Below are 17,964 nucleotides of genomic sequence, written 5' to 3'. Positions count from 1 at the left end.
AATGATATACAAGAGTAAATTAGGAGATTTGAGAAATTGTAACGGCCAGTGGAGTGATATTTTTGATAATTTTATTTAAAGTTTTGAGTATGTGAGAGAATAAAATATAATAATAATTATTAATTAAAAAATAAATCATTGATATTGTAATTAATTTTAAATTTTATTTTGTAATAATTTCATTTAATTATAAATCTTAGTCTCATTAATTTTATAATTAATAATTGTAACTTTATACTGCATTGTATCCTTCGATTTAGAAGAATCAAATCTTTTTTATTATTATTTATGTTTACTTTTAAATGTAATAGAAAAAAGTAGAAAAAAATCATTTCATTTTATCATTTTATCATTTTATCCATCAAAACAATTATTTCACTTGAAATTTATTCTATATTTTTTTTCTTTCTTTCCTTTATAATTCTTAACCTTTTTTTCATTACCTATCCAAAGAGTAAATGTGATACTTAATTCAAATCTAATACTATTTTTTATCTCTCCTGTATGAATGATATAAAAGTAGGTAAGATGAAAAGGTGAGAGAACATCCAATCATATTGTTTAACAATATAGTCTTCAAAAAATGATCAATACATTGCTTCTTGTGCTGTGTTTACTCAACAGTGGTGCTAGTCATTCGGTTCGTGGTATTCAAAATATAAAGAAAGAAGATTTGGAGTTGAAAGGACAACTTAAGCGCATTAACAAAGATCCTGTCAAGATTATTCATGTATTTCATAGCCTTCTTATATATCATCGTATGCTTTTTTTTTATTATTGAACTATATATCACAAAAAGGATTAATAATTTTATTTCTATATGTTGTATTTTGGATTCTATAGACAAAGTTTGGAGACATTGTTGATTGCATTGATATTCACAAGCAACCAGCATTTGACCATCCTTTATTAAAGAATCATAAGTTGCAGGTAGTATTCCTTCAAACAACCTTGAAATAGTTAACTTTTTTGTCTTTATTTGATTAAATTTCCTCATAATTTTGATATGTATATTTCTTTATTTGATTACAGAGAAAACCTAGCTTTCAAAATTCAATTAAAGATATAAACGTAGAGAAATTACCATCTACGCCCATATTTGGGCTTGAGAATGACCCATGTCCAACAGGATCTGTTCCTATTTTGAGAACAAAAGATGAACTCATTCAAAATAATTCACTATTAAATAATCATATCATGACTCAGGACATTCGCTGGACTCATGTAAGTTTTTTCATATATAACTAAATTTCAAATGTTTGTTTTATAAATTTTATTACACATTTATAATTGACTAATTATTTAAACATATTGAATCTTGTAGAAAGCTGAATTATCTACTTTATCAAGTTTGGGACCTTATTATGGAGTCGGGGGAAGAAATAACATTTATAAGCCAAAAGTTAATAAGGATCAAATAAGTGCTTCTCATTTGTGGGTTCGAAATGGAGGAAATATGATCAGAGTAGGATGGCATGTAAGTTTTAAATGATGTATTTATCACTCCCCACCCCCAACACCTCAATATCTACATGCATATCACTTAAAGTTACAAAAAAAAATTAAATTAAATAATGAGATATTAAAAAAGTATTTTAGATGGAGTAACTCTTTTAATTTGTGTATAAAAATATTAGGATAATTATTATTATAGGATAAAAGGGTATTTAATTTTTGTCAAAATGATAATATTGAAAATAATATATATCTAATCAATCTCACATATTGGTGTCAGGTTGCTCCACAATTATATGGTAATGATGAGATATATTTTTACTCCTTATGGACGGTAAGGAAATGTTACATTTTTTTTGTTTATTTAACCAAAAGAAATGAACAGTATAAATTGGTTTATACAAATATCAAATATTTTGAATTCTCTATAAATCTTATTTTTCATTTTTGGTTAACTTAACAAACATAACATGTTTAATTTCTTCAAAAGTGTGATTTTAAAAAATGACACAGACGGATAACTTCAACAAGCAAGGATGCTACAATCTTCAATGTCCAGGTTTTGTTCAAACTAGCGAAGGATATTATCTTGGTGCACGTATAGCCAATTCATCAACATATGAAGGAATAATGATTGAACTTTTCTATACTATTAATCAGGTAATGTTCATGTTGTAAAATTTTTATTATAAAAGAACATAATTATATACAACTAATTCGATATTAACATTTTCTTTATTTTAATTTTTCAATCATACAACACTCTTATGAAATTATAGTGATAAATTTAGTAATATTATAAATATATATAATGTTGTATGTTATTGACTAAAATTTATATACCTTTTCAGGACAAAGCCACCAAAAATTGGTGGTTATCTATCCAAGATAAAATTATTGGATATTTTCCAGCAGAATTGTTCTCCAACATGGATTCAGCTGAACAAGTGGGGTGGGGTGGGGAAACAAAAACTCCCCCAAATACGAACAGTCCTCCAATGGGTTCTGGACATTTTCCTGATGATAACTTTATTCATGCATGTTATTTTAGATATGTCTCAGTTAAGAATGCAGCAAGACAAGATCATGGGCCAGAAAAGTATGAGATACAAGAATTCGCCGATAAACCTGATTGTTATGGTGCTGAATACTACGGAAATCAAGGAGGCGAGGTTGGATATTCTCTCCAATTTGGGGGACCTGGTGGAAATTGTGGTCCTTAATTCTTTTTTTGCTTTTTTTTTCAGTCAAACTTTGTATTAAGTTCAAAAATAAATATTTTTATACTATCACTATTTGGAATATATAATTTCTTCTTCGTTATGTGTTTGCTAATTTTCACAATGTTATTCATTTTTATACAAAATTTTCATAAATAAAGTTGGACATTTTTTTTCCTTCTCATCAAAATAACATATTGATATAATATTCACACGCTCGTCAAATTTAAATAACACTTAATCTCCTCATCTATATATTCTAAAAGTATTTGTTAATTACGACAATCATTTAAACAATACAAGAAGCCCAATTTCGTATAGATCAATAAAAAAATGAAAATATAAAATTCAAAGGATAATAATAATAATAAATAAATAAATCAACAAGTTCATTTGTCAATAAATGTTTTATCCAATTAAGGATATGTTTGGCCAATTTTTTTTTATATTATTATAGTTTAGTTTTAAGTTAAAACTAAAAATAAAACCTTAAAACAACTACTGTTCAAATTATAAAATAAATTAAAAAAAAAATAGAACAAGCTTAAAAGTTCTTTTTAAATTAAAATTTATTTTGCAAACTTTTTAAAAACTTTTGTTTTATTTAAAACTTATTTTATCCAATAAAAGAGTATGTTTAAAAAAAATTGTGTAAAATTAGATTAATATGCATAAAATAATTTTAATAATAATAAGTAAAACATAAAAGTATTTAAGTGTATATACATTAAGAAAATCTTTTAATTGTTTAAGGTAGAAAATAGACTCCTGTTAATAATAGATAAATAAGATACTCACTCATAGAAAACTTAGAGATTCAAACAATAATAGTTAAAAAAATTTCGTTCATATATTTTAATATTAAATATTTTCTCCTTTTCAAATTCTAATCTTGCCACTTATCTTTTATAATTTTCACCTTTACAAAAAAAAATATATCAGTACACTTATATTTTCTTTTAAATATATTTTTTGTTTAGTGAAAACACATGTACAATACCAATATTTTCTACTTGGTGAAAATACATGTACAATACCAATATTTTCTTTTATTCAAGTATTGTAGATTAATGTTGTGGTAGATATCTAAACAGTTCTATCTTGACATAGTATCAACCTTCTTAGTTTAAGTGGAAAAAGTTAAAAAATCAATCTAATTTATGTTAATCATTGTTTCTAGTCCTGTGCTAGCCAATGTTTATAGACGTGTCCGTCAATGTTTTTGACCATAATGTCAGTCGTTGTTTATGGTATTATACCAATCGTTATGATTTGGTAGGGTAAAGTCATTTAAATTGTTCATCTTAATTGTAGGAGGTCTCTATAACTCATATATGTGACAAAACATCAATTATATTTATATGTATATAAATTATGTTGTTCTATTGAAGGTGTTGAGGTGGATGATAGTCAAATGAGTGTTTGTGTTGTTCTACATTGTTTGTCATGTGTTGATGACATATATGTTCATGTTATTTGGTAATAAGTATATGTGTATATTGAAAATGGTTAAGTTAAAGGTGTAAAGATGTATAGGCTGCTATATTGTGATATTTGTGAGTGAGATGTTGTTTGATGACTATGAATTATATGGTATCTATAATGAAGTTGCTAAGTTGTACGAGTTGTCCGAGTGTTTTAAGTTATCTATGTTTAAGGTACAAAAATGTATGAGTTGTTATACGATAAACAATGTGACCATAATATTGAATGAAAACGAGCTATTATTTGATAACCGTGATGAAATTATCTAAGTTGAGTGAGTGGTTGGATACTTTAGGTTGTATGGAAATACATGATATAATGTAATGAATGATGTTCATTTCTAAATTGTCCTCTCTAGATATGTGAATAGAATCGAACAATTATACACCACTATGTGATTTGCAGATACTTTTTTAGTCATGTATGATATAAATTTGTTCTTTGTACATATTTAAAATGATTATCTAAAGCATCTTTTTTATGCGGATAAATAATCTTTTATACAAATTTATCACATTAAATTATTATTTGTACATAATTAAAGGACTATTAACAATAAACAAATATATTAGTTTTTTATTTATTAATATTACATGATAAAGTAGAGTAAAATGTTTGAGATGTAACTTTTTAAAAGGACTTAAAGATTATAAGAAAGGTTATATCATATTAAAAAATTCTATAAATACGACTTATAACTTATTTAAAAATAATATTTATATTATTTTTTAATCACATTACCTTTATATTATTTCTAGTAGAGAATGGTGGCTTAGCTCAACTTCAGTTTCACTTTATTGGAGCACCAATTCAACCTTAAGAAATAAGAAAGAGTAAATCATGTGAGGGTGAAGAGGAAAAGCAGGAAAAGAGATATCGAAGCCTTAAAAAAATATAATGTTAGTACAATTAGAGTAATTAATAATTTTAATTTATATTTAGTATATAGGAATTACTAATATTCTCATTAATTTTTACCAAATTTTTTAGTTAGAATATATTACAAAAAATTACTCACTCTTCTTATTTAATTAATTTGAATAAGGATTATTATAATAATTTAAACAAAAAGTAAAATAAACGTATTTTTTCTCTCCTATTAATTTTTTTCCCAACTCATTTCTGTCTCCTCCCTCTCATCTCTTAGTACTGTACCCCTCTTTTCTTTTCGGATTAGGATCACCGGAGTTAAGCAAAAAGATTGCTCAATATGAAACGAAAATTCGAAGCGGCACCATTTGCCCATTTCTCCTTTCACTCGATTTTGACAAAGACATGAACAAGAGGATTCGGTTGGAAAATAGTTGTATAAATAACTGCACAAAATCTTGGCCAAAAATAGTGTTATTTTTTTTATAATTTTAATTTAAAAATCTTTATTGGAGGCTTCTTGATGAACTTTAATTGTTTTTTCAGCTCCAAATCTTCTTTATGGTGTGTTTTGAATACCATGAACTGGATGATTAGCCTAGCCATTAAATACAAGATAAAAAAAAATTAATACAGTATATTGATATTTTTCAAGATTCTACGGTCAAATGAAATGATTGGATGTACCTTTTCATACTAGTTATTTTTATGCCCTTATTTGTGTTGCTTATGGCAGATGCTTCGGATAACATTTTGATTTCCATGATTTTAATGTTGAGACGTAAAAGAACAAATTATAAGAAGATATGGCACAGATCAATTAATGCACACTCTCCTTTATTGCTATTCAAAGCCCCTGATTTGTGCCAGTTGTCATTTGTGGCAGATATGCTTCGAAAGGAGTATAGAGAAAAATACCTATTATTAGGAAACGTTAGGATACTAAAAGATAACTACAATAAATAAAGACTAATGCTACTTCATTCATCATTTAGAGGAATATCATCATTAACGTTGATTCTATGAGTATCATCATTTTAATTTAAGAAAAATAGAAAAGATGAAGAAATAATAAAATAGAAGAGAAATTGAGATATAAGAGGGAAAGGGAGAGTGAGAGGGAGAGAGAGAGAAATAGAAGGGAAAAGAGAGAGAAAGAAAGAGAGAGTGGGGGAGAGGAAGAGGGATAAGAAGAGTTAATCACCTATATACTGCTAGTGTAAAATTTTTTTACACTAGCAACCAATTATATCTTTTAATTATGTCATGTCACTGTTAAAAGTAAATGTATTTATAATAACATGACACAATTAAAAGATATAATTGGTTGTCAATGTAAAAAAACTTTACACTAACAGTGCATAAGTGATTAACTCTAAGAAAAAAGAAGAGAGCGAGAGATTTTCCGTTTTAAAAAAAATATTGTGGTATTTTATATCTATTATTTTTTTTCTTAACTCAAAAAAACTTGATTCTCATCTCATGATAATTCATTTTTTAGAAAAAAGAATAAAAAAGATTTTCAAAAAATTAAATTTTTTTTAAAAAATTATATAATCATCAAACATAAAAATCATAATTCACTATTTAAAATTATAAATAAAGTAAAAATATTGTATGTACCAAACAACTTTTTAAACTTTTATGGTAGACATTATTACTAAAAAAATCGATAAAGAATTAAATATATATGTCATTTATATATAAAATGTACTTGATTTTATTCATAAGAATGAATTATCTAATATAAAAATGTTTTTTTTAATCAAAAAGTAACAAATTCATATATAATATTATTAATTTACTAATTTTTAATATTATTATACTTTATATCTAATATTATCATCAGCCTTTAATTATATAATTATATAATTAATTACATATTAGATCACTCAATTTATCAACATAAATAGTTGATTAAAAGATATCAAATCTAGTGAGTATCCAAGATCATAATGGGAAAGGGGGGAAAAATCTTAATCGGTGAATTACAAACGCGAAGTTGCTACTGAGATTTATTTCAAGAAAAATATTGGAAAACCTTTAACATTGAGAAGTAAAATGGACGAATACAAAAAGATATGCCATAGAACAATAGTCAATCCGTTATTGTTAGTGGAAGCCCTTGGTTTGTGCCATTGATATATGGCTGATATGCTTTGAATGAAGTGAAGAAAAAAGAAAGAAAACTAAATATAATTCAAGAAGATAACTACAACAACACTTAAAGACCGATCTTTCCCCATTCATTGTCTTTATAAGTTAGGATATAACTTTATAACCTAGTACTGATAGGAGTGATGATTATAAAGGTCTGATCATTTTAATTTAGTCACTTACTTTCTCTTTTTAAGGCCTAGAGTCCATCATAATAGGTTTCCAAAACCGTAATGAAGAAAATGAACAAAAAAAATTTGATGAATTACAAACGCGAAGTTGTCACTGAGATTTATTTCAAGAAAAATTATTGGAAAACCTTTAATTTGGGAGTTGAAAGATATTAAAACACTTCATATTGATCATAAAGATGAGTAGCCCTTATTTACCGTGTGAAATTAGAGTGTCTTTACAAATTTTTGTGTTACTCTTTAAAATGGAATAAGAATGAATTAAATTCAAACAAATAAATGATATATATTTGAATGAAAATAATATTACATGAAAAAGTAGAGCAAAATGTTTGAGATATAACTTTCCAAGAAGACTTAAAGATTATAAGAAAGGTTCAAATCTTTGAACTCCTCAACCAGCTCCAACTGTCTCACCATCATACTAGACATGTGAATAGATTTCCTACTCAGCGCATCCGCCACAACATTGGCCTTCCCAGGATGATACATCAACTGGAAGTCATAATCCTTCAGAAACTCCATCCACCACCTCTGCCTCATGTTCAGCTCCTTCTGATCAAACAGGTACTTCAGACTCTTGTGATCACTGAAGACGTTGAACCGAGCTCCATACAAATGATGTCTCCATATCTTCAAGGCAAAGACAACTGCCGGCAACTTCAAGTCATGAGTGGGATAATTCCTCTCATGATTCTTCAGTTGCCTTGAAGCATATGCCACCACGTTCCTGTTCTGCATCAGCACACACCCCAGACCCTGGTGAGAAGCATCACAGTACACATCAAACGATTCACCAGAATCCGGCAACACCAGCACAGGAGAAGTGGTCAACCTTTTTCAGCTCATCAAAACTCTGCTCATAGGTATCTGTCCAAATGAACGGCTGCTCCTTCCTCGTCAACTAGGTTAAAGGCGCTACTATCTTGGAGAATCTCTCAATGAACCTTCGATAGTAGCCTGCCAAACCCACAAAACTTTGAATATCAGTAACAGTTCTTGGACGCCCCCACTACAACACTAACTCTACCTTAGTCGGATCAATAGTAATCCCCCCAACTGAGATCACATGGCCCAAGAACTTCACCTCTTCCAACCAGAACTCACATTTTGAAAGTTTAGCGTACAGCTGCTTCGCCTTCAAAATCTCCAGCACCATCCTCAAGTGCTCACCATGCTCTTCCGAAGTCCTTGAATAAATAAGGATGTCGTCAATAAACACCACCACAAATTTATCCAAAAACGGCTGGAAGATCCTGTTCATGTAATCCATGAACACTGAAGGGGCGTTGGTCACACCAAACGGCATCACAACATACTCATAGTGACCATACCTAGTCCTGAAAGCAGTCTTCGGTATGTCACCCTCCTTCACCCTTATCTGGTGATAGCCTGACCTGAAGTCAATCTTTGAGAAAACGGATGCTCCCTTCAGTTGATCCATTAAGTCATTTATCCGGGGAAGTGGATATTTGTTCTTAATGGTCAACTTGTTCAACTGCCGGTAATCCACACAAAGTCGACTACTCCCATCTTTTTTTTTCACCAACAACACAGGAGCACCACACGACGAAACACTCGGCCGCACCAACTGCTTTTCCAACAGGTCCTCCAACTCAATTGAGGATGCAGTGCATGAAATCATTCTTGAACCTCATTTTTAGAGTACTGCATATTTGCAATCTCTCATCTCAATTTCAAGAGCTCAAATTAAAACTCTCGCATTACACTTTGCAGAGCAAAGTTGTTTTATAAATAAGAATGTCGTATGAAGGTTCTTCTCACACAAGGTTGAAGGTTCTTTTCACACAAACAGAGACATAGGGTTGATGGTTCTTCTCACACAGACAGACGCAGGGTTCTTCTTTTTCTCGCCCTCTGCGCCGCGATGGCAGCTCCTCTTCCGATCTCGGATGTCACGCCTGACACATTAGCCTTTGACCACCTTGACTTCAGCCACACTATCCTAAGTGGGTGGTAACCGCTTTTATTACCGTTCTTGTGCTCATTGTTATCATCCTCGTGATAGTAATACTCAGAATGCTCATAAAGATGTCCCAGTGCAACCATTGCTCCACAGCCAGAGGTTGAGCTGGCGGCGACCCCGGAACATCCTTAAATACCACAACAAGAAAAAGGGAGAGAGGAAGAGAAAAGGCAATAGAGCACCACAAGATTTTTTATTTTATACTTTTTCGTCATCCTCATCTCCTGTATTTTCTTCATCCACATTAAAAAAAAGTCTTTAGAGAAAATACAGGAGATAACGAAAAGCTTCAAATAAAAACTGCTGTGACACTCTTGCCTTTTCTCTTTCTCTCCTCCTTTTCCTTGTTGTGGTATTTAAGAATGTTCTGGGGCCGTCGCCAGCTCAACCTCCGGCTGTGGAGCAATGGCTGCATTGGGGCGATCCTTTATGAGCATCCTGAATATTACTATCACGAAGATGATAGCAATGAGCACAAGAACAATGATAAAACTGATCACCACTCACTTAGCATAGTGGGGGCGGAAGTTAAAGTGGTCGATAGCTAATGTGTTAGCCTTAACATCCAAGATCGGAGGAGGAGCTGCCATCGCGGTGTAGAGGGCGAGAAAAAGAAAAACTCTATCTGTTTGAGAAGAACCTTCAAACAACATTCTTATTTATAGAACTTCTTTGCTCTGCAAAGTGTAATACGAGCTTTTTAATTTGAAAGCATATTACCTTCATAATAGTTTTGATAGTAACAAGTAACAAACGATAATAATATTAATTCAGAAGAAAATGATGTGACCCGATATCCATTTCACATGCAGCGCCACATACTCTTGAGTCACTCCATGTTAATTATTTTCTATTTTTTATATTAATTGTAACTCTTGTTTGTTGCATGAGTGATGCTATAGAGTCCTCATTGTTCAAATCGTGGTCTAAAATGTTAAAATATTAATTTTTTTAATAAATTTATTATAAAATAATTATTTAATTTAATATTTTATTATTTAAATTATTATTTTAATAATTTGAAATGAATTTCGGCACACATATTCAGAGTCGCATTCATTTTTCTTATGAAAAAATCTTACTGAACTCAATTAAAATTGCTTATAATAAAAAAAATACTTGTGATCTTTAAAAAAGAAGTTAATTACTTTTAATTGCTCATACCTTTTCTTGTTTTACATATCTTTTTCTTTGTTAATTGAAATTGGCAGTTAATGTTGATTGTATGAAAGTTATATTTAATATGTGAGTAAACTTTCCTTTACGATGATACAATGTTGAGTTGATATATACTTCGTTACAATTATTAATGGAGATTGGTATATCAAGTTGAAAGTGTTTATAGTCGAGTTCACATTGGCATACAAACTAGGTAATATGTATATAATCGAGTTTTATTTACTTGGCTAGGTTTGTACATGTAGTAAAAATGTAAAAAAAATATTAACAATTTGAATCTTTGTATTGAACAATAACTATCTGATGAATATGCGAATTGAACAATCAATTTTTTATATTCCCTTCTCTCTTGTATTTTGTTGTTGTTTTCTCTCAATGACAATTCATTCTCTTCTCTTTAGAGCACAAGTGTGAGACCCCCGCAGCCTTTACCTCCTTTTCTCTCCTCCCTCACTTATTTTCTCATATTCACTCACTTTGCCTTGGATTCCTGGTGTTTTTGGTGGCTGTGGTGATCTAGGTGCTGATTGAGGTGTCGGAAGCTAGTGAAGTCTTCTTCTCCGTCTCGATTCTCCTCTCTTCCTTTTCTCTTTTCTTCCTCCGTTGAGCTTATCTCCTTCCCGGAAGCTCGGAGCTTCAAACTGAGGTAAGGGAAGTTAGATTTCTGCTGTGGTTTGGCTGAAGATGAGTCTAGAAGCTCATTTGATTGCTGAGGATTGATTATTTTTGGCTGTGAAATTCTAAGATTTTTCGTTTGGGGTTTTCGGGGCTTTTGAGAAATTTTGGGGAATTCTTGATTTGGTGTTGCATGTACAAAAAGATGGTATTTTTGAGCTGTTGGATGAAAATGTGATACTTTGAACCGTTTGCATGTAGATTTTCTGTTGATTTTTGCAGGTTTTGGACAAATTTTTGAACTTGGGAGAGTTGCTGCTGAGCTTCGCGCTGGGCGCTGTTCTTTGTGCCAGGCGCGTGACCACCAGGGGGCTCTCTTTAGGCAAGCCTGCCGGGTGCAAAGGTGTGTGCGCTGGTCGAGCTTGAGAATGGGAGCCTCTGGATGGCCCACATCGGGCGTGACTTGGATCGCATCGGGCGCGATATCAGTTGTGACATGTTTTGGGGTTTCTGGTGCTGCGCTAGGCACGAGTTTGGTCTCGCTGGGCGCGGAGGCCCCTGGGGTGTCTCTGCCATGAGGGCGCTGGGCGCAATTCGAATTGCGCTAGGCGCGAGACCTTGGTAGGTCTCTGCCTTCCCCACGCCGGGCGCGGGTTAGGCCACGCTAGGCGCGTGAGACTCCTTGGAGTCTCTGCCTGGGCATGCGCTGGGCGCAAAGCTGAATTGCGCCAGGCGCTTGAGAGTCTTGGGCTCTCTGGATGGGTCACGTCGGGCGCAAGTACTCTTGCACCGGGTGCGATGCTCCCCTGGTGCTCTCTGGTTGTGCCACGCTGGGGGCGGCCATGAGTGCGCCGGGCGCGTATGATGATGATGACTTATATGCTGATAGCTGTTAAATTTTGCTGAAATCATTGATAGATATTGTTTAATGCTGAACTAAGCTAAAATTGATGAATATGCTGTGCTGACTAGATGAAAATGCTGAAAATTGTTGTTGAGCTGTAACAAGATGTATATTGTTGTGTTGTATGCTGATTTGTTGTGCTGTGTTATGAGTTGAGTTAGCTGAGCTGTATGTTGATTAATAGCCACTATTATGGTGCTGTTATAGCCGCTATGTTGGTGCTATTATTAGCCACTATTGTGGTGTTGTATAGCCGCTAAGTCGGTGTTGTTATTGCTGCTATGCGGTGCTGTTATAGCCACTTGAGTAGTGCTGTTATTGCTGCTACACAGTGTTGATATTGCCGCTTTGCGGTGCTGATATTGTTCAATGCTGTGGTGTAGTATAAGTTGTACTAGTGTGCTGATAGATGTATTTGTTTACTATTCATATTGATACATATATATGTTGATTTCTTTTAACTAGCTTATCCTTTGTTGTCTCCATGATGTTTGGACTGCGATGATCATACTCTGTATGGGAGCAGAGCAGGGATAGGTTGGCAGCTAGTGGTGAGTCTTCAGTTGGCAGACAGAGTTGCTCTTTTTGATGTTTGGTTATTTTAGCTACTTGGTGTAGTAGCTTTTGATGTATTTTTGTGCACTTTAACTCTATCCAGACTTGGACCATGTATATATATATATTCTAGACACTATATATATTCACTTGTTCCTTTCTGTGTGGTGTTACTAGTATGTTGTGCCGTGTGTAGTGACAAGCCGGGTCGTTACAACAAGGATGCATACATGTTAATTATGAGAGACAACTAGACTACTAATCTATAAAAAGAAAACACGAAATCCTAACCCTCGCATAATCCGTTAGTAAAAGTTTGTTTATTCATTGTTTGTCACTTCCCCTTAATTTTTTTTTACCAAAATTTAAAATGTTATTAAGAGATTAGAACAGAAGAAAAAAAAAACATATATAGGAAATATTCTTCAAAAATGAAATTTATATTTATAATTGATTAGAAACATGGAATACACTGATATCATATAATGTTCATTAAAAAATAATAATTTCTAATAAACTAAAAAAAATCCCAAGAAAACAATCACGGAAAAATTAAAAGAAAACTTATAAAAAGTCATACATATTATCACTTACTAACAAATTTAGAAGATAATTAATTCTTAATTAAAAAACGATTTTTGCGTTGCAAGAAAGACATTTGATGTCATTACAGGCTTATAGTCCTATGTAAATCTTATTTTTACTACTAGAAAAATGTCATTTTTTTTTAATTTTTTTTAAAGAATACTCACATAAAATTTTTACAAATTTTTTTGCAATAATAAGTTCACATAAATCTTTTGTGAATTTGTTTGCGAAAAATAATTTATAGAAATCTCTTACAATTTTTTTTATGAAAAATAATCTAAAAGGAATTTTTGCAAATTTTATTACTAGAATTTTTTTTTTCATGATAAAAATTCACAAAAAAATATTGTAAGAATTTTATTTTGTTTCTTGTAAATTTTCTTGTAAAAATAAATTCGAATGTAATGTTTATTAGTATTATACTAAATGATAGAAAAAAATTCTCAGTAAACTTTTTCTACATATTTTTCTGCCAATTTTAATTTTCATGAAAAGTATAAAAAAAATGGTTTAAATTTATAAGTTTAATAATTAAAATTTTTTAATTAAAAAATGTTATTTTACTAAATTATTTTGAAATATATCATTATAATTAATTTAATTAAATCAACTATATAAAATTAATTTATCATTTGAAACTTATAGCATAAGTTGCTTAAATTTGAGAATTTGAACAATTATAAATGATATACAAGAGTAAATTAGGAGATTTGAGTAATTGTAACGGCCAGTGCAGTGATGTTTTTGATAATTTTATTTAAAGTTTTGAGTATGTGAGAGAATAAAATATAATAATAATTATTAATTAAAAAATAAATCATTGATATTGTAATTAATTTTAAATTTTATTTTGTAATAATTTGATTTAATTATAAATCTTAGTCTCATTAATTTTATAATTAATAATTGTAACTTTATACTGCATTGTATCCTTCCATTTAGAAGAATCAAATCTTTTTTATTATTATTTATGTTTACTTTTAAATGTAATAAAAAAAAGTAGAAAAAAATCATTTCATTTTATCATTTTATCCATCAAAACAGTTATTTCACTTGAAATTTATTCTATCTTTTTTTCTTTCTTTCCTTTATAATTCTTATCCTTTTTTTTATTACCTATCCAAAGAGTAAATGTGATGCTTAATTCAAATCTAATACTATTTTTATCTCTCCTGTATAGGAATGATATAAAAGTAGGTAAGATGAAAAGGTGAGACATCATCCAATCATTTTGTTTAACAATATAGTCTTCGAAAAATGATTAATACATTGCTTCTTGTGCTATGTTTACTGAACAGTGGTGCTAGTCATTTGGTTCGTGGTATTCAAAATATAAAGAAAGAAGACTTGGAGTTGAAAGGACAACTTAAGCGCATTTACAAAGATCCTGTCAAGACTATTCATGTATTTCATAGCCTTCTTATATATCATCGTATGCTTATTTTTTTATTATTGAACTATATATCACAAAAAGATTTAATAATTTTATTTCTATATGTTGTATTTTGGATTCTATAGACAAAGTTTGGAGACATTGTTGATTGCATTGATATTCACAAGCAACCAGCATTTGACCATCCTTTATTAAAGAATCATAAGTTGCAGGTATAGTATTCCTTCAAACAACCTTGAAATAGTTAACTTTTTTGTCTTTATTTGATTACATTTCCTCATAATTTTGATATGTATATTTCTTTATTTGATTACAGAGAAAACCTAGCTTTCAAAATTCAATTGAAAACATGAACGTGGAGAAATTACCATCTATGCCCATATTTGAGCTTGAGAATGACCAATGTCCAACAGGATCTGTTCCTATTTTGAGAACAAAAGATGAACTCATTCAAAATAATTCACTATTAAATAATCATATCATGACTCAGGACATTCGCTGGACTCATGTAAGTTTTTTCATATATAACTAAATTTCAAATGTTTGTTTTATAAATTGTATTACACATTTATAATTGACTAATTATTTAAACATATTGAATCTTGTAGAAAGCTGAATTATCTACTTTATCAAGTTTGGGACCTTATTATGGAGTCGGCGGAAGAAATAACATTTATAAGCCAAAAGTTAATAAGGATCAAATAAGTGCTTCTCATTTGTGGGTTCGAAATGGAGGAAATATGATCAGAGTAGGATGGCATGTAAGTTTTAAATGATGCATTTATCACTCCCCACCCCCAACACCTCAATATCTACATGCATATCACTTAAAGTTTACAAGAAAAAATTAAATTAAATAATGAGATATTAAAAAAGTATTTTAGATGGAGTAACTCTTTTAATTTGTGTATAAAAATATTAGGATAATAATTATTATAGGATAAAAGGGTATTTAATTTTTGTCAAAATGATAATATTGAAAATAATATATATCTAATCAATCTCACATATTGGTGTCAGGTTGCTCCACAATTATATGGTAATGATGAGATATATTTTTACTCCTTATGGACGGTAAGGAAATGTTACATTTTTTTTGTTTATTTAACCAAAAGAAATGAACAGTATAAATTGGTTTATACGAATATCAAATATTTTGAATTCTCTATAAATCTTATTTTTCATTTTTGGTTAACTTAACAAACATAACATGTTTAATTTCTTCAAAAATGTGATTTTAAAAAATGACACAGACGGATAACTTCAACAAGCAAGGATGCTACAATCTTCAATGTCCAGGTTTTGTTCAAACTAGCGAAGGATATTATCTTGGTGCACGTATAGCCAATTCATCAACATATGAAGGAATAATGATTGAACTTTTCTATACTATTAATCAGGTAATGTTCATGTTGTAAAAATTTTATTATAAAAGAACATAATTATATACAACTAATTCGATATTAACATTTTCTTTATTTTAATTTTTCAATCATACAACACTCTTATGAAATTATAGTGATAAATTTAGTAATATTATAAATATATATAATGTTGTATGTTATTGACTAAAATTTATATACCTTTTCAGGACAAAGCCACCAAAAATTGGTGGTTATCTATCCAAGATAAAATTATTGGATATTTTCCAGCAGAATTGTTCTCCAACATGGATTCAGCTGAACAAGTGGGGTGGGGTGGGGAAACAAAAACTCCCCCAAATACGAACAGTCCTCCAATGGGTTCTGGACATTTTCCTGATGATAACTTTATTCATGCATGTTATTTTAGATATGTCTCAGTTAAGAATGCGGCAAGACAAGATCATGGGCCAGAAAAGTATGAGATACAAGAATTCGCCGATAAACCTGATTGTTATGGTGCTGAATACTACGGAAATCAAGGAGGCGAGGTTGGATATTCTCTCCAATTTGGGGGACCTGGTGGAAATTGTGGTCCTTAATTCTTTTTTTGCTTTTTTTTTCAGTCAAACTTTGTATTAAGTTCAAAAATAAATATTTTTATACTATCACTATTTGGAATATATAATTTCTTCTTCGTTATGTGTTTGCTAATTTTCACAATGTTATTCATTTTTATACAAAATTTTCATAAATAAAGTTGGACATTTTTTTTCCTTCTCATCAAAATAACATATTGATATAATATTCACACGCTCGTCAAATTTAAATAACACTTAATCTCCTCATCTATATATTCTAAAAGTATTTGTTAATTACGACAATCATTTAAACAATACAAGAAGCCCAATTTCGTATAGATCAATAAAAAAAATGAAAATATAAAATTCAAAGGATAATAATAATAATAAATAAATAAATCAACAAGTTCATTTGTCAATAAATGTTTTATCCAATTAAGGATATGTTTGGCCAAATTTTTTTATATTATTATAGTTTAGTTTTAAGTTAAAACTAAAAATAAAAGCTTAAAAAAACTACTGTTCAAATTATAAAATAAATTAAAAAAAAAATAGAACAAGCTTAAAAGTTCTTTTTAAATTAAAATTTATTTTGCAAACTTTTTAAAAACTTTTGTTTTATTTAAAACTTATTTTATCCAATAAAAGAGTATGTTTAAAAAAATTGTGTAAAATTAGATTAATATGCATAAAATAATTTTAATAATAATAAGTAAAACATAAAAGTATTTAAGTGTATATACATTAAGAAAATCTTTTAATTGTTTGAGGTAGAAAATAGACTCCTGTTAATAATAGATAAATAAGATACTCACTCATAGAAAACTTAGAGATTCAAACAATAATAGTTAAAAAAATTTCGTTCATATATTTTAATATTAAATATTTTCTCCTTTTCAAATTCTAATCTTGCCTCTTATCTTTTATAATTTTGACCTTTACAAAAAAAAATATATCAGTACACTTATGTTTTTTTTTAAAATATATTTTTTGTTTAGTGAAAACACATGTACAATACTAATATTTTCTACTTGGTGAAAATACATGTACAATACCAATATTTTCTTTTATTAAATACATGTACAATACCAATATTTTCTTTTATTCAAGTATTGTAGATTAATATTGTGGTAGACTCATATCTAAACTGTTCTATCTTGACATAGTATCAACCTTCTTAGTTTAAGTGGAAAATGTTAAAAAATCAATCTAATTTATGTTAATCATTGTTTCTAGTCTTGTGCTAGCCAATGTTTATAGACGTGTCCGTTAATGTTTTTGACCATAATTTCAGTCGTTGTTTATGGTATTATACCAATCGTTATGATTTGGTAGGGTAAAGTCATTTAAATTGTTCATCTTAATTGTAGGAGATCTCTATAACTCATATATGTGACAAAACATCAATTATATTTATATGTAT

At 29.7% G+C, this 17,964-nt stretch overlaps 2 protein-coding genes across 2 annotated transcripts; both read left to right on the top strand.

Moving 5' to 3' along the window:
• Positions 1-528: 528 nt before the first annotated feature.
• On the top strand, positions 529-2,967 carry LOC145951926 (protein neprosin-like). Its single transcript, XM_083064117.1, has 8 exons — positions 529-536; positions 625-730; positions 844-930; positions 1,033-1,224; positions 1,325-1,477; positions 1,736-1,789; positions 1,969-2,115; positions 2,307-2,967. Exons 1-8 carry the CDS (start codon positions 529-531, stop codon positions 2,676-2,678), a joined length of 1,119 nt encoding a protein of 372 aa, XP_082920243.1. The 3' UTR covers positions 2,679-2,967.
• An 11,441-nt stretch (positions 2,968-14,408) lies between these two features.
• LOC145951925 (protein neprosin-like) lies at positions 14,409-17,471 on the top strand. The gene is made up of 8 exons (XM_083064116.1): positions 14,409-14,416; positions 14,505-14,610; positions 14,725-14,811; positions 14,916-15,107; positions 15,208-15,360; positions 15,620-15,673; positions 15,853-15,999; positions 16,191-17,471. The coding sequence occupies exons 1-8, from the start codon at positions 14,409-14,411 to the stop codon at positions 16,560-16,562; spliced, it is 1,119 nt and encodes a 372-aa protein (XP_082920242.1). The 3' UTR covers positions 16,563-17,471.
• Positions 17,472-17,964: the final 493 nt, after the last annotated feature.

Source organism: Cajanus cajan, chromosome 9 (genome assembly GCF_000230855.2).
Source record: "Cajanus cajan strain Asha chromosome 9, NIPB_CcT2T_4, whole genome shotgun sequence".
NCBI lineage: Eukaryota > Viridiplantae > Streptophyta > Magnoliopsida > Fabales > Fabaceae > Cajanus > Cajanus cajan.
Note: the sequence above shows the minus strand (reverse complement) of the source record. Positions and strands in the feature narration are given on the sequence as shown.

What these genes read in the sequence shown, in the direction of transcription:
- LOC145951926 (XM_083064117.1), top strand. An exon ending in TAAAGAATCATAAGTTGCAG is followed by an intron (nt 931 to 1,032) that starts GTAGTATTCCTT and finishes ATTTGATTACAG; the next exon opens with AGAAAACCTAGCTTTCAAAA. An exon ending in TTTTCTATACTATTAATCAG is followed by an intron (nt 2,116 to 2,306) that starts GTAATGTTCATG and finishes ATACCTTTTCAG; the next exon opens with GACAAAGCCACCAAAAATTG.
- LOC145951925 (XM_083064116.1), top strand. An exon ending in TAAAGAATCATAAGTTGCAG is followed by an intron (nt 14,812 to 14,915) that starts GTATAGTATTCC and finishes ATTTGATTACAG; the next exon opens with AGAAAACCTAGCTTTCAAAA. An exon ending in AGGACATTCGCTGGACTCAT is followed by an intron (nt 15,108 to 15,207) that starts GTAAGTTTTTTC and finishes TGAATCTTGTAG; the next exon opens with AAAGCTGAATTATCTACTTT.